Below are 16,395 nucleotides of genomic sequence, written 5' to 3'. Positions count from 1 at the left end.
ACGTTCCGGCCATGAGATAGGCTTTCACGGCCACCAGACATTCTCTAGCAAAGTCAGAGAAATGGCATCTTCTCCATATCTGACTCCCTTTGCAGGCCAACCATGTTCCTGTTTGCCCCCCGCCCCGGAATCCTGAGGCTCACACAGATGGGGTGCGGAAGGGGGAACACACAGGGAAAGCGGAAACCCGGGAATAGGAACACGGGTAGGTGCGTGGGTGTGGGAGGTCGGGGTGGTGAGTGCCAGTCTTTCCAGATCCAGTTAGGATTTTTCCTTGGATGAGTCTGAAGTCCAACCTCCTGTGCCGGCAGTACCCTCGTTCTCGTCCTGCTGGGAAGATAGACATACTTGTGTTTTGTTTTGTTTTTTTTAGAGACTCTTCGATGGAAAGCTTTTCTGATACCTTGATTTGTCCTTGGGGCTCTTCATCCGCAGAGAGTAAGCTCTTTGAGGGCAGGGATTGCTCTTTGCTCATTGTCGACATTCCAGGAGATGGGAGCCGGCAGGGGTGGGACAGCACGTGGCTCCGAGGGGCCCAAACAAACTAGGTGTGGACACTCGCCGTGGACAGAAGTCCACAGGCAGAGAGACAGTAGTGATGAAACGAGTTTATTTCAGTGAGGCTAACACCAGGAAGACAGTGAACCAGCGTCTCAAACACTGTCTCCAGAAGTGCTGAAAGTACTTCCAGGTTTATAGAAGGAACGAAGGAACGTGTTGGGCAGAGGCGGATGGGTCTGTGCAGGTGGGCTATGAAGGTCAAGTCCATCATTGTCTTGAGGTCAGTGCCTCTGGGTCTCACGGGCTCAGGGCTGTCCTTGTTGCTTGAGGGGACATTTCATTCCCCATCGGGGTTGGTTTGTCCACAGGGTCTTTTGCCTGAGTTAAGAGATAAACTAGAAAGAAGAACTTAATCATTTAGAAGTTTGAGGTCAAAATGTAGGTAGTTGAAGCCTTCTTTCAGGAATTGCTGCACACAATGGACGTGTTTGTGGCTCACTGGGCTTTTCAGTGGCCCCAGGGCGGCCTGTTTCAAATCTTGGCTGGGTCCCTTGGAAGGCCCGTATTTGCCTTTCCCGCTTTATATTTTCCCCATTTCCGCCATATGTCCTGCTTGGTCTGTTTCATGCGGTCATGCTTGACAATCAAGATATTCCTCCCCTCCTCTGTCTCTGTCTCCCCCTCCCTCTCCGGATCCCTTTGCCTCCCACATTAATATTTTACACACCTTTGAACCAAAAACCTGCGCCTGGCTTGCAAGACCAACTTCAGGTTCATTTTGTTCTGGAAAGCCTTCACCCTGAGAAAACTGAACTTGGCGGGACCTAATTACACTTAGCAAAATTCTTTGGGCAAAAGGCAACATTGGCTCTAACACATTCCATGCTTTGTGTACAAGAGTGACGTTAGCGAGCCAACACCAGCAGAACTTGTACTTGGAAGGCTGGAGTTGATCTCGCCCTCCCTTCCCGCGGCCTTTGTGTTTTCTCACAGCCTTGGTCTGTCTCTCCTTCTGTGTGTTTGTTCGGAGCCTCCCCTGTGAGTCCTGCTGCATCAAGGACTACGGCCTTGGTCTGTGCCCCAAAGTCCCAGACAGGTTGCCTCGCACACAGCACGTTTCCTGTGTGGGATATGAATTGCGTCCCTATCAGGGGAAGGTGACAGTGGCGGTGACAAGTCCCTCGTTCATTCCTCATTGTCAGCATTCAGGGAATAGTAGGCACACTGCCACCTGTGTAATTGGGCCTCTCCCTGTGCCAACTATGCTTCCCTCTGAAACCCTTGTCAGGATGATGAGCTTGTCTTGGGATCATATGAGTGCTTAGAGGGTCCAGGGACGGCCCATAGGACAATGTTCTCTCTCCCCGTGTCTCTCTCCAAGCTCTCACCCTTGTGGGAGAGGAGTCCTGAAGCATCTCTCTGGGTTTCTCCATTACTCCTAAATCTAGGAAATGCCAGGAGCTATTACTCTGGACATTGGGTGACCTCGCAGAGAAGAAAGCTAAAAGCAGTTAGCCAAGCCAAGCCTTCTTGTCCCAGGGAGGTACCTCTGCTATCCTGATTCCATCATCATGTCAATCACTGAGCATAATCTTGAGACCTCAGTTTTCCTTTAAAAAAAAAAAAAAAGAATAGAGAAAATGACTTACACTTTCTCTGTACCCTCCTAACACTCAGCATAACATGTTAGGTAGATAATTTTGAGATCTCAGACTTAGGAGTGAACAATTTTGCCCGGTGGGTAACTCTTAAAACTAGAAACTAATTATGACAGGAACTAAGCAAGGCATGGGATTACAAAGAAAAATAAAACCTGGTGATGAACGGATAAAGAAGACGTGGTTTATATATATAGTGGAATACTACTTGGCAATGAGAAAGAATGAAATTCTGCCATTTGCAGCAACATGGATGGAACTGGAGGGTATTAATGGTAAGTGAGATAAGTCGGTCAGAGAAAGACACATATCATCTGTTTTCATTCATACATGGAACTTGAGAAACTTAAGACCATGGGGGAAGGGACGGGGAAAAAATAGTTTCAAACAGAGGGAGGCAAACCGTAAGAGACTCTTAAATACCAAGAGTAAACAGGGTTGATTGGAGGTGGAGGGGAAAATGGGTGCTGGGCATTGAGGAGGGCACTTGTTGGGATGAGCACTGGGTATTGTATGTACACAATGAATCATGGGAATCTACCCCCAAAACCAAGAGCACACTTTACACACTGTGTGTTAGCCAACTTGACAATAAATTATATTAAGAAAAAAAAAAACAACTTGGTATATGCCAGTTAAGTCGAGGATCACTCACGGTGAATCATAAATAGCCTTATTGTTTGTAAATTATAAATTCTGGTTTTCTATGTGATCTTTCATATAGGAAACTGTGGGATTTGGTTTTGTCATTGAAAAGGGAGTAGACTCTTGGTTTGAATGTGAATGACTCAAAGTGCAACAGCTCTGGGGATCTTGACACTAGAGGAAGAGCAGGGAAAAAAAAGCCTTCACATACCTTAAAATGAATTACTGGTTAACTACTATTAATATGCCACGGGCCCAGAGACCAGCATATAACACTGCAGGATCGATACGGGTATTTATCATGTGTGGGTATTGATCCTTCATGAAGGAGTGAATCATATTTCACGCTGCATATGTTAGTGGGAAAAAAAAGTAGCAGAGGGATTGGGAAGCCTTATCCCAGAACTGGATGTGCGGAAGGTAAATGTATAGAGCCACAAATAGGAGTTTCGGAATAAGAGGGATCAAGTCTGTGGGCAGTACCTCTGTATAGACGTCTTTGCTCAGACAAATGCTGTTGGTCGTTTTTTCCAGATACGGACATACTCTTAGTTGTTGAATCCAGTCCTGCTGACCTTTTTTTCCTTCTAGCACAAATTAATGCTAGCCCAGTCATAAGTACCAGCACTTAGAATGTCTGGCTTCACTCTTCCATTGGCGTCTTGACAGAGGACCTACAGGTTGATAATTCTTACATGGTGCTGCTGGTTAAAAAAGTGACCACACTCTCAGGATGCCTGGCTGGCTCAGTCCAAAGAGCATGTCATGTGACTCTTGGTCTCGGGACTGTGAGTTCGAGCCCCACATTGGGTGTAGAGATTACTTAAATAAAACTTTAAAAATGCACATTAAAAAAAAGAAAGAAAGCTACCACATTCTCTTGAGAAAGCCTGTTCTGTTGTGCTATTATTACTAATACCATCACGAAGTCATCTGGGCCAGTGTTTAGCCTACAAAAATAAACCATGAGATCCAGCTTCAGAATTTTCAGCAAATTCATTAAGATGTTTCCGCTGTCTTTGTGCTTCGTCATGTTGGCCGTGCAGTTAAAATGTCCCTGTCACAGTGTGTGTCAGGCGTGGGGGGAGCAGGAGGAATTCATAGCGGGCAGCTCAGTATTTGCTTTTTTTTTTTTTTACCCTGTGACTCAGACAAGGGTTAAGAGTAGCCCAGTAAGAGTTTGGTGCATGGGAAATGGATTCTTGAATTTATATCTACATATTCATTTCAAGTTTTGTATGGTTAGTTGATCTGTTTTGTGGCTTATGAGTTGTAAATCTTACCTTCGGGTTTATTGCCAATCAGTGACACTTTGCCTGACTTCCCAGCTTTGGTGACGTCCCAGCGTTCAAGGGAATGTCTCTAGTTACTCTTTGGGAACTCTGCTGTAGCAGAGGTCGGAGAAGGGGCATGTGTGGCTTCTGTTCTCACTCTCCCTCAGCCTGGGTGAGAGCTGTGTGCCTTTCCAGGCTGGAGTGTCGCATGGTCACTCAGCAATTCAGCAAGTGTCTGATAAGGGAGCTCGGTGGCTTCCCGGCATCCTGGGTGACAGGTATCAGCAGTGTAACTTGGTCGTTTGGAGGGAATGCCCGGAACAAGACATGCCAGTGACTTTCATGCATTTTTTCCCCCATTACTACAGCCTCCCTAGATACGCTCATAATTACATCTTCAGGCCTGGAGTATGTAAAGAGCCTAGTATAGGGGTGCCGGGGTGGTTCAGTCGGTTAAGCGTCCGACTGTGTTTCAGCTCTGGTCATGGTCTTGCAGTTTGGTGGGTTCAAGCCCCGTGTCAGGCTCTGCACTGACAGCACGGAGACTACTTGGGATTCTTTTCTTTCCTTCTCTCTCTGCCCCTCCTCCCTCCCTCTCTCTCTCTCTCTCTCTCTCTCTCTCTCTCAAAATAAATAAAAAAATTAAAAAAGAAACTAACGATCCTAGTGTATACTAGCCTATAGACTATATATGCATATACGGAATAGACTATTCTAGAGTAGTCTATACTCCTACCTCCTTAGTCTCTTAGATCTGTCCCTGGTGCTTGGATCAATTCTCCTAAAACATTTTTATTGTTACTTGCTTCCTCTGAAAACCTTCATTGACTCCCTGTAGCTTGAGGAGAAACCCGAAGTCCTTGACTGGCCTCCCCATTCGAGGCCTTCCACAATTTTAACCAAGGTCGCTTCCCATTCTCATTACCTGTGGGCCCTTGACATGAACTGTGTACTGTGGCCAGGCCAATCTGGTCACTGTCCCTGCCACAGGACTTGTGTTTCTCCTCCTTCATGATCCTGTTGGTATCATTCTTTGGAGTGTGTCTGCACACCATCATCTCTAAATCCCCTCCACCCTGGCTCCCATCTCCACTGCTTTTGTTGATGGTGACATCTACCTATACTGTCATTGTGGCAATGAGATGATTGCTTTTTAAGTGTCTCAGCTGTGCTGACAGCTCAGAGCCTGGAGGTTGCTTTGGATTCTGTCTCCCTCTCTCCCTGCCCCTCTCCTGTTCATGTTCGCTCGCTCGCTCTCTCTTTCTCTCTCTCTCAAAAGTAAACATTTTTAAAAATTTTTAAAGAGAAGAAATGAAACATTTTGAATATTTCTTTGTGCCTTTTACATCTAAAGCAAAGCTTTGGACGTAGTTGTTCTAGGATAACCAACGAGTGAGCCAAATACAAATACAAAAATACAACTTGAGATAAAGAATAAATGATTCTTACTATGAAAAATTATATGCCAACAAACTGGACAACCTGGAAGAAATGGACAAATTCCTAAGCACCCACCCGCTTCCAAAACCCAAACAGGAAGAAATAGAAAACTTGAACAGACCCATAACCAGCGAAGAAATTGAATCAGTTATCAAAAATCTCCCAACAAATAAGAGTCCAGGACCAGATGGCTTCCCAGGGGAATTCTACCAGACATTTAAAGCAGAGATAATACCTATCCTTCTCAAGCTTTTCCAGAAGTTAGAAAGGGAAGGAAAACTTCCAGACTCATTCTATGAAGCCAGCATTACTTTGGTTCCCAAACCAGACAGAGACTCAGCAAAAAAAGAGAACTACAGACCAATATCCCTGATGAATATGGATGCAAAAATTCTCAACAAGATATTAGCAAATCAAATTCAACAGCATATAAAAAGAATTATTCACCATGATCAACTGGGATTCATTCCTGGGCTTCAGGACTGGTTCAACATTCGCAAATCAATCAATGTGATACATCACATTAACAAAAGAAAAGATAAGAACCATATGATCCTGTCAATCGATGCAGAAAAAGCATTGGACAAAATTCAGCATCCTTTCTTAATAAAAATGCTTAAGAAAGTCGGGATAGACGGAACACACTTAAACATCATAAAAGCCATTTATGAAAAGCCCACAGCTAATATCCTCAATGGGGGAAAAACTGAGAGCTTTCCCCCCTGAGATCAGGAACACGACAGGGATGTCCACTCTCACTGCTGTTGTTTAACATAGTGTTGGAAGTTCTAGCATCAGCAATCAGGCAACAGAAGGAAATCAAAGGCATCAATATTGGCAAAGATGAAGTCAGGCTTTCACTTTTTGCAGATGACATGATATTTTACATGGAAAATCCAATAGACTCCACCAAAAGTCTGCTAGAACTGATACATGAATTCAGCAAAGTTGCAGGATACAAAATCAATATACAGAAATCAGTTGCATTCTCATATACTAATAATGAAGCAACAGAAAGACAAATAAAGAAACTGATCCCATTCACAATTGCACCAAGAAGCCTAAAATACCTAGGGATAAATCTAACCAAAGATGTACAAGATCTGTATGCTGAAAACTACAGAAAGCTTATGAAGGAAATTGAAGAAGATATAAAGAAATGGAAAAACATTCCGTGCTCATGGGTTGGAAGAATAAATATTGTTAAAATGTCAATACTACCCAAAGCTATCTACACATTCAATGCAATCCCAATCAGAATTGCACCAGCATTCTTCTTGAAGCTAGAACGAGCAGTCCTAAAATTTGTATGGAACCACAAAAGACCCCGAACAGTCAAAGTAGTTTTGAAGAAGAAGACCAAAGCAGGAGGCATCACAATCCCAGACTTTAGCCTCTACTACAAAGCTGTAATCATCAAAACAGCATGGTATTGGCACAAAAACAGACACGCAGACCAGTGGAATAGAACAGACCCACAAAAGTATGGCCAACTAATCTCTGACAAAGCAGGAAAGAATATCCAGTGGAAAAAAGACAGTCTCTTTAACAAATGGTGCTGGGAGAACTGGACAGCAGCATGCAGAAGGTTGAAACTAGACCACTTTCTCACACCATTCACAAAAATAAACTCAAAATGGATAAAGGACCTGAATGTGAGACAGGAAACCATCAAAACCCTAGAGGAGAAAGCAGTAAAAAATCTCTCTGACCTCAGCCGCAGCAATTTCTTACTCAACACATCTCCAAAGGCAAGGGAATTAAAAGCAAAAATGAACTATTGGGATCTCATCAAGATAAAAAGCTTCTGCACTGCAAAGGAAACAATCAACAAAACTAAAAGGCAACCGACAGAATGGGAAAAGATATTTGCAAATGACTTATCGGACAAAGGGCTAGTATCCAAAATCTATAAAGAACTCACCAAACTCCACAGCCAAAAAACAAATAATCCCATGAAGAAATGGGCAGAAGACATGAATAGACACTTCTCTAAAGAAGACATCCAGATGGCCAACAGGCACATGAAAAGATGCTCACCATCACTCCTCGTCAGGGAAATAGAAATGAAAACCACACTGAGATATCACCTCACGCCAGTCAGAGTAGCAAAAATGAACACATCAGGAGACTGTAGATGCTGGAGAGGATGTGGAAAAATGGGAACCCTCTTGCACTGTTGGTGGGAATGCAAACTGGTGCAGCCGCTCTGGAAAACAGTGTGGAGGTTCCTCAAAAAATTAAAAACAGATCTACCCTATGACCCGGCAATAGTGCTGCTAGGAATTTACCCAAGGGATACAGGAGGGCTGATGCATAGGGGCACTTGTACCCCAGTGTTTCTAGCAGCACTCTCAACAATAGCCAAATTATGGAAAGAGCCTAAATGTCCATCAACTGATGAATGGATAAAGAAATTGTGGTTCATATACACAATGGAGTACTACGTGGCAATGAGAAAGAATGAAATATGGCCCTTTGTAGCAACGTGAATGGAACTGGAGAGTGTGAGGTTAAGTGAAATAAGTCATACAGAGAAAGACTGATACCATATGTTTTCACACTTATGTGGATCCTGAGAAAGTTTAACAGAAGACCATGAGGGTGCGGAAGGAAAAAAAAAAAAGAGGTTAGAGAGGGAGGGAGCCAAAACATAAGAGACTCTTAAAAACTGAGAACAAACTGAGGGTTGATGGGGGGTGGGAGGGAGGGGAAAGTGGGTAATGGGCATTGAGGAGGGCACCTGTTGGGATGAGCACTGGGTGTTGTATGGAAACCAATTTGACAATAAATTTCATATTAAAAAAAAGAATAAATGTTTTTTGCATTACCCGCTCCTCTTGGTTTTCCAGAAGCCCTGTGTGGAATATTTCAATTTTTCGAAGGGAAAAAACACTTAAATAAATTAAACTTTTGTGGTTAGAATAAATGAAGAAAGCCTGGGTGTGGCCCGTGAGCATCCCAACTGTCAGGCAGCAGTATGCACACCACTTGTGATCCGAGCTCTGCCGTGATTTTGGAGGAGGTGGTATTTATCTGCATGCTCTTGTGGGATAGCCAGGCAGGAGTGTCACAGCAGTGCGGTCAGGGGTCACGTTTTGGGGGATAGCTTCTGAAGCACTTGTTTGCAATCTTCCAAGTAGACCAGTGAGTTTCGATCTGTGAGTGCATCAGAGCCCTCTGAGGACTTTGTTAAACTCAGGACTGCTGGGCCCACCCACCCCTCAGAGTTTCTGATTCAGTGGGTGTGGTGGGGTCCAAGAGGGTGTGCTTTTGCAAGTTCCCGAGGGGGCTGATGCTGCCCATTCAAGGGCCACATTGCGAACTCCACTGGATGAGACACCTGTCAACTGATGGATGCTTATTTCGACCTCGGGAAATTTCCACGTATCAGTGGCACGCACGCAGAGGCTGGGGCTCGTAAACCTGTTTTGAACACGGACCAAGAGTTTTGATGTGAACTTTAAAATACAATTTGAGGTTTACAAAGTACAGGGTGTGGCAGTTCCACAGGTCCCTAGAGCTTTTTAAAATGTCACTTTTCAAGAGTGCTTAAACATCTTAGGATTGTAAAATCCTTAGGCACCTACTCTTAGAAAGCTCAAAGAGTTTTTATTATTTAAATACTGGTAGGAAATGAAACTTTTCCAGTGTGTTTCTTAATTTATTCTTCAAGGTCAATATAATCTGAAAGAGGAAGTAAAATACCGGATAAGTGGGAAAGTGATGGCCTCAGTAGCTGATTGATTATACTCAGCTGTAGCAAAACCAGTCCTCGCTCTGACCTGACCTAGAGGCTCCCTGTGCAGTTTGTTGAAGCCATCCTCTTGTTACCTTGAGAATTATTACTGACATCATATTGCTGGATAAAACGGAGGCCTGATAAAAGGTCCTGAGTAGGGGTGTGATTCGGAAATTCACGAACCTGTGTCCTAATCTGAGAATCCTGGTGTCCTTGGGTTTCTTCCTCTTCTTCTTCTTGTTTTTAATTTATTTGAGAGAGAGAGAGTGCAAACAGGGGAGAGGGGCAAAGAGAGAGAGAGAGAGAGAGAGAGAGAGAGAGAGAGAGAGAGAGAGAGAGAGAGAGAGAGAGAGAGAGAATCGTAAGCAGCCTCCATGCCCAGTGTGGAGCCCGACACCAGGCTTGATCCCACAACCCTGGGATCATGACCTGAGGGGAAATCAGGAGTCAGGTGTTCAACTGACTGGAGCCACCCAGCTGCCTCTCTTGGCCTTCTATTTAATTCTTTACCTACTAATGTATATTTTTTTTAATTGAGGACCTTGCTTTTGAAGGGCAGGTCCGAAGGGGTATCTGTTTTTTCCCGCTGCAAAGACAGAGATAAGCATCGGAAATGCCTTCCTCAATGTCTGTGAGATTACACGTGGATGTCCCACCAATGCTTGTGACTGAGTGGTGAAGCCCGTGTCATTCATTCCTTCCCTGATTTAGACACCCGTATAATTCGTCATTTTCACAAAATTTGTATTGCTTAAGTAATGAGGAAAACAGTGAAGAGACAACATTAAACACAAAAGAATTCGCCACTGGAAACCACCTGTTATGCGCGAAATTGGTGTTTAAAATAAGAAAAAGCTGGGGAGTTCAAGAGGTGAGGAGGGTAGGTGCCTTCTCCACATGCGGTGTGGGGTAATGGAACTGGAATGTCTCATCTCATTAGCTGGGAAGAGGAGAGACGGAAGGAAAGAAATATAATGAAATAGTGGCTTGACAACGTTGGGAGGGCACTAAGGTGGATGGATTTGGTATCCTTTCAGAGAGAGGACACTTTAGCACTGACTTTAAGGTGGGGCTGTGAAAATCCCTTCCACAGCTTGCCGCCTGCATATCTTCTCTTTTCCTTCCATATTCGGCCAGCGGACACATGGAGCACCTGCTCTGGGCCACGTGTTGACTCTGCGGGGAATTTCCGTCGACCAGCTTCTCCCCACCTATGCGTGCTCAACCCTTGTCTGTGGGTTAAAAATGAAATGACGCTTTCTTGCTCCGGGGAGCTTCTGTTTCTTCCTCACATTTATTTTGAGGCCTGGCTACTTGGAAAACCGGGACTCGTCGATCTGTTCGGGCACATAATTGACCACCGCGTGTCCTGCGGTGTGCTAGGTTCGGGGATGCACCAGTGAGCCCGCAGCCCTGGTGCCTGCTTTTGCTCCGTCTACATTCTGGCGAAGAGAAGGCTCTTGTGCCCAGCTGGTCTGTTTCCGCATTGCTTACTCGCTCCTCCCTCTCCTGCAAAACCCACAAGGCCCTGAAGCCCTCTGTTGGTTTTTTTCTAGAACTGATTTGCTTGATCTCTTGGCAGCAGTTGACAAGGCATGCTGGCCCCTCCAGGAGCCACATCAACTTTGGCCTGTGTGATATTGTGTTCTCTCCTTGGTTCTCCCCAGCTCCATTCCTGGCTCCCTTTTCTTCTCCCAGAACTCGCTCTTTGGTAACAACTCCCTCCCCCTCTCCCTGGAGGCTGGTAGAACCCCCCCCCCCAGGGCTCCCAGGGCTCCTCCAGCCTCTCCTCTGCCGAGTGCACTTGCCAGTTCCCTCCTTCGCTCATCGCCTGTAAGTGCCTCCAGCTTGTGGATGCGACAGAACTCATCGCCTCCCTCTCCTACCACACCAGACTCCCCACTCTCCCCCAGGTCGGCCAAGTGCCTCCTCCGGCATTGTCCTTCCCTTCCAGATGGAAGTCCAGCGAGCCCCTCCACTTCTGCTGAGTCCTGCCCCCCTGCCCGTAGCTCAGGCCCCTCGCTGCTTTCACAGACTTGAGGTCTCTCTTCCCTTCGCTTGTCCTAAGCTTGCCATCAGGTCACTCACTCTGGAACTCAGTGCTGACCCTCTGCTCCTGGCCCAGAAGTCGTCACATGCTGCAGGGTCTGGAGGGCTGGCTGGAGGCTTCCCCGCCCCTTGCTCCGGCTCCGCCTCCCATTCCTTTCGGGCACCCAGTTCTTCAGCTTCGCTGCGCTGCCCTGTCCAGCTCTCGCTGGCACGCCCTCCTCCCGATTTCCCGCTTAATGCCTTTGTCCTCCTTGTCCTTTTCTCAACACTTTCTTTATTTTTCACCTTTCTCTGTTCCTCCCTTAAACTTCAGCTTGGATGCAGTTTTTTTTTCCCTGAAGGTCTCTGTGGTCCTTTCTAGGCTCCCAAGTCCTCTCTCCAGCCTTTGGATTTCGATAAAAGTCTATGGCTATTCCTGTGTGATAATCCTTGTTGGTATTTGTAATCCCATCACATGTCTCACCCCAGACTGTAGAATCCCCGGGCAGCGGCATCCTGACACCTTGCAGCCATCTCAGGCTCCTGGACCACCTCTTAGAACATGGCGTGATGGATGTCCATGGGAGAGAGGATTTAGGAGTCTGCTTGTTTACGAATCGACACAGTTTAAAATCTAGACACGGGATTGACAAAACTACAGCCTTTAGGGTGCTTCGGCCCACTGCTTGGCTTTGTGAATAAAGTTTTATTGTAACATGACCACTCAGCAGTCTGGGCATTCTGCAGTTGAATGGCCTGAAATCGTTACTAACCTTTTACAGAAGAAGTTTGTCTACCCCTGGTCTATACCATTGTCCAGACTTGTGAAGAGTCCAGTATCAGGTGTGGGAGGAAATTAAAGAAATAATGTGTGCTTAAACTCTTAGCCTTTTGCTTTGGCTCTTTGATATATCGATGTGGCTACCATAGTTTGAGCATTGGGATTTTATTACTTTGTTGAAAGTGAAGTACAATTCATTTTGTTGTAAAAATGATGCCGACGGCCAAGTTAACTAGATTTGATCTCCAGTTTCCTAACATTGGGGTAGAATTGTCTGGGTCGAAGTTAGGCCTGCCCAGGCTTTGTGTCACTAAAATGTTTTTGGTATTCTCGGTGAAAATAAGTCCTCTGCAGGGGTCTGCCAGCTGTGTCCCCAGTTTTGCCAGCCTGAGAGACGTGTCCCTTATTTTGGCTGTGGGAGGAAGCAGCGTGTTCCAGAGCCTTGCTCTGTAGCTTTGCAGATGAGGAAGGCCGTACGTTGCCAGGGTTGAGAGGTAGAGTTTTGTGCACCCCCATGTGAATACCGTGTGGTCTTTTCCTTTCCAGAGGGACGCATGGTCATCCAGGATATTCCTGCCGTCACCAGCAGAGGGCACATGGAGAACACACCTGATCTGGTTTCTGACTCCACCTACTACAGCAGCTTTTACCAGCCTTCTCTGTTCCCTTACTACAACAATCTGTACAACTACCCGCAGTACTCCATGGCCTTGGCCGCGGATTCCTCTTCCGGGGACGTGGGAAACCCCCTCGGGGGGTCCCCGGTGAAGAACAGCCTGCGGAGCCTCCCGGCACCCTACGTGCCCAGTCAGCCGGGAAACCAGTGGCAGGTAAGACGTGGCCCAGAGTGACTGGATCTGTCAAGAACACACACACGCACACACAACGACCAGCTCAGCACACATGTGTGCACGTTAAAAAAAAAAAAAAAGTTCCCTCTCCCGGGTCGGCTACGGGAATTGTAACGTGTAAAGGGATCACACTTGTGTGTGTTTGCACTTCTCTCATTTTGCACTATCATTTTGCATAAATACCCAGTTGGCCGGAGGGAGATTCACGAGGGGCTCACTGTGTGAGGTCTCACCTCCCCCTGTAGCCTCGTCCCCACTTTCTTTGAGCAGCTTAGAAAATGCTGGGTGCAGCCTTCTGGGTGGCCGTAATCTTAGTGATGAATTTGCACCCTGGAAGGGACGAGTGGTATCACCTGTGTGCTCACGTGGAAGCAAGGTAAGAAAAGGAATTAGGTCCCTGTCGTTCTGGGCCAAATTGGGTGCTTTTTTTTTAGCTGGGAATGAAAGTCATCTTTCATATGCTTAAGTGTGCGATCAAGAGCTTGTAGATTAACACGGGGGTAAAACAAAGCATTTTGCATTGTCAGGGAAGGAGTGTTTTTCTAGAGCTGTTCTGCTTCCTCAGCTGTAACCGTTTCCTCGGATTTCAAGGCACTGAAAACGTCCACGAGCTGGGTTACCACGCCGCGGGGAGTGTGGCCGCATGAGAGCCAGCACTCCCCACCTGCGAGCCTCCGGCAGCCATAGATGTTACAATTCAGGGAGAACGGTTCTTATTTGGGGTACATTTACCTCGCAGGCTTTCTCAACTGGGCTTTGATTCCAACACAATGGGACATACATATCTGGGAGTTCGGGGCAAAACTTCGACCTTCTTATGCCCATGTTTTAAAAATGTAAGCTGAAGTTTTCCTCTGAGCGATTCTATCCCGTTTTGTATTTTTTAGGTGTGAGGAAGTAGTTAATTTTCAAGCTCCCCCGCTTTTTGGATTCTCTCACTCCCCTTAGGGATCAGACTTCTTCAGCCTATTAATACGTCCACCCTAGTCCCCTGGGATACACATTTTTGTAAGTTTGCCACACATTTTATTTTCAGAACCATGCTTGTTAAAAAGAGGGCTTCACAGGGGCTCGGTTGAGCCTCTGACTTCAGCTCAGATCATGATCCCACAGTTCATGAGTTCAAGCCCTGTGTCAGGCTCGAACTGACAGCTTAGAGCCTGGAACCTGCTTTGAATTCTATGTCTGCCCCTCCCCTGCTCATGTTCTCTCTCTCTCAAAAATAAATAAGCTTTAAAAAAAAAAAAAAAAGAGGGCTTCACGCATATGGGTGTGAGAACTCGGAGGTAATGTGAGTGTAAAGGAATGCAATGACTTACAGATCTTCAACCTGGACCCCTACAGGCCTTTCAAAGTGCCAACTGGATTTAATTCTTGGGGGCAGGTTTTGGGCTGATTTCCATCAGAAGCTCTCCTCTCTGCAAAGAAGAAGAAGTATCTTTTAGTTCTGAAAACACCAGCGTATCCTGTAGATTCCCACAAGGCAGGGACTACCGCTGGAGCGTCCTGATTTTCTGGCTACTTCTAGGCTTTAAGGATAAAAGTAGGACAGCTCTGTGAACCTGTTGGCCTATGAGAAAAAGGATGGGGGGGGGGGGAACCTTAACTGTTTCCTGAGAGAGAGGCAGGCAACTCTTGGTGAGCTTTCCAGTAAAGTCAGACGTCTACTTGTCAGAATCCTTGAGCTGGCCTGTAAGACGGCAGACCAGCATCACTGCCTGGTCTTGGAGAGATGTCTCAGGTGCTGTGTGTAAGGAGAGAGAGAGAGTCTCCGGAGGGCAGGTTCCCACGCCTGGAGGAAAAATCGTGGCCAGACTTTCTTAGTCCTGGGGGACAGGCAGTTTTGATGCTGTTCATGCTGTCTCTAGCACTGCCACTTATGGAGAGAGGTAGAGACGCCCGCCAAGGCATCATTTAACATATAGTTTGTCTTCCTGGAAGGCTGAGCTTAAGACCTTTTATTTCCAGTCGCTGTTGGTAATATATTCTCATGGAACAAATTATTTTGCAGAAATAGGTCCTTCTCTGCTACTGTGGTTGATGCCCCTTCCTCTTAGTTAGAAATGGCACCAGTCATGACAGCTAGCATTTGCTGAGCGGTGAGTCTTCCTCCAAGGCCCAGGAGGCAGATCGTGTTGCCTGCTTTTTACAGGTGAGGACACTGAGACCCAGAGGGCTGACTTGTCCATGGTCACACAGCCACCACACAGGAGAGCTGGAGTTTGAATGTGGACCTGTCTGGTTCCACGGTGTTTCTCAGCAGCGTTTGGTTATCACTGGGTCAGGCCACGGAAACTGCCATCAATATAAATACCAAGGTCCTCTCTAGTTCTTTAGGGCTTAGAATTCCTACCTAAGCGCTTTGCTTTACATTGAGGGTCTTCTTGGAATCGTCTTCCGGTTTTCTTTCCTCCCTTGTGGAGGTTGGAAATATGCAGAAACTTCTGGAACAGTGCTGACGTGTGGTTACTTCGGATGGCCGAGAATGGGGCCTCTGAAGCTTTCCTGAAATACACAGTCTCGGCAATAGCATTTAAAACATGCTGAATTCCCTGCTATCTCAAAGTTGCTTTTGGAATCTGCCTGCAAATCCCCTGTGAATGTGCTTCTTGGGAAAGCATATCTAGACACACCTGCAGTATTCGTGTAACCCGGAAAATGATCCTAACCGTTGAGATGAGGGGCTTGACCGCGTGGCGTCTCCATCCCTCCTCAGTCTGACGCTGTGTGAGTCTATGGATTAACCTCGTAACCAGATACAAACACAAGCTGGACTTACAGCCCTGTTGTCATTCCCACAAAAATCAGTTCTCTTGGAAATCAACTCCTAAGTGCCAAGACCCAACGTAGGTATATAAGCCATCGCCTTGCAGAATGGCAGGTGACCATCAGTCTAGTGGCGATCAGAGCTGCAGTGGGTCTTAGGAAGCTCCAGTTCACCCCATCCTGGTGCAGGGAGAACGGAGGTCTGAAGCTGAAGGGGTTTACTCCGCCCCCACAGATAGTTGATGGCAGAGCCTGGGCTAGAAACCGGGTCTGTTGGTTTAGGAGAACACTGGAAGATCCATATTCACTTCTGACTTGGCATTTAAATGTTTGTGAAGCCTGGGGCAAAACACAAAATCGTCTCTGTGTCTCTCTGTTTTGGTCTGTAGAGTGGGCACGGTACCACCTTCAGAGAATTGTTGCCTGCATACGTCTGGCAGTGTAACAGCTGGAGTGAGGTGATTAGTGCCCGTAGACGTTTCTGGGCACACCAGCAAGTACTATGCCCGTGTTGACTGCGGTTATTTCTTTTCCCCAATCATCATTTTTTAGATCTATCTAATTTTCAGCCTTCTGCTGCTATGTATTTTAGTTAGCGATCTCAGATCCCCTTTGTGACAAGATAGGGTATATGTAGGGCGCGTTTTAGTATTGAAAGACTGTGACATGTGAGTATGGACCAAATATGAATGTACGTGGAATAATTTTT

At 46.2% G+C, this 16,395-nt stretch overlaps 1 protein-coding gene across 1 annotated transcript in view; it reads left to right on the top strand.

The window, feature by feature from the left end:
* DMRT1 (doublesex and mab-3 related transcription factor 1) overlaps positions 1-16,395 on the top strand; it is a 111,916-nt gene that overhangs the window by 32,058 nt on the left and 63,463 nt on the right. Inside the window, exon 3 of the mRNA XM_030293680.1 lies at positions 12,616-12,899. Within this exon, the coding sequence (XP_030149540.1) occupies positions 12,616-12,899 (284 nt within the window). The remainder of the gene's footprint in view (positions 1-12,615; positions 12,900-16,395) is intronic.

The sequence above is a fragment of the Lynx canadensis genome, chromosome D4 (assembly GCF_007474595.2).
Source record: "Lynx canadensis isolate LIC74 chromosome D4, mLynCan4.pri.v2, whole genome shotgun sequence".
Lineage (NCBI taxonomy): Eukaryota > Metazoa > Chordata > Mammalia > Carnivora > Felidae > Lynx > Lynx canadensis.
Note: the sequence above shows the minus strand (reverse complement) of the source record. Positions and strands in the feature narration are given on the sequence as shown.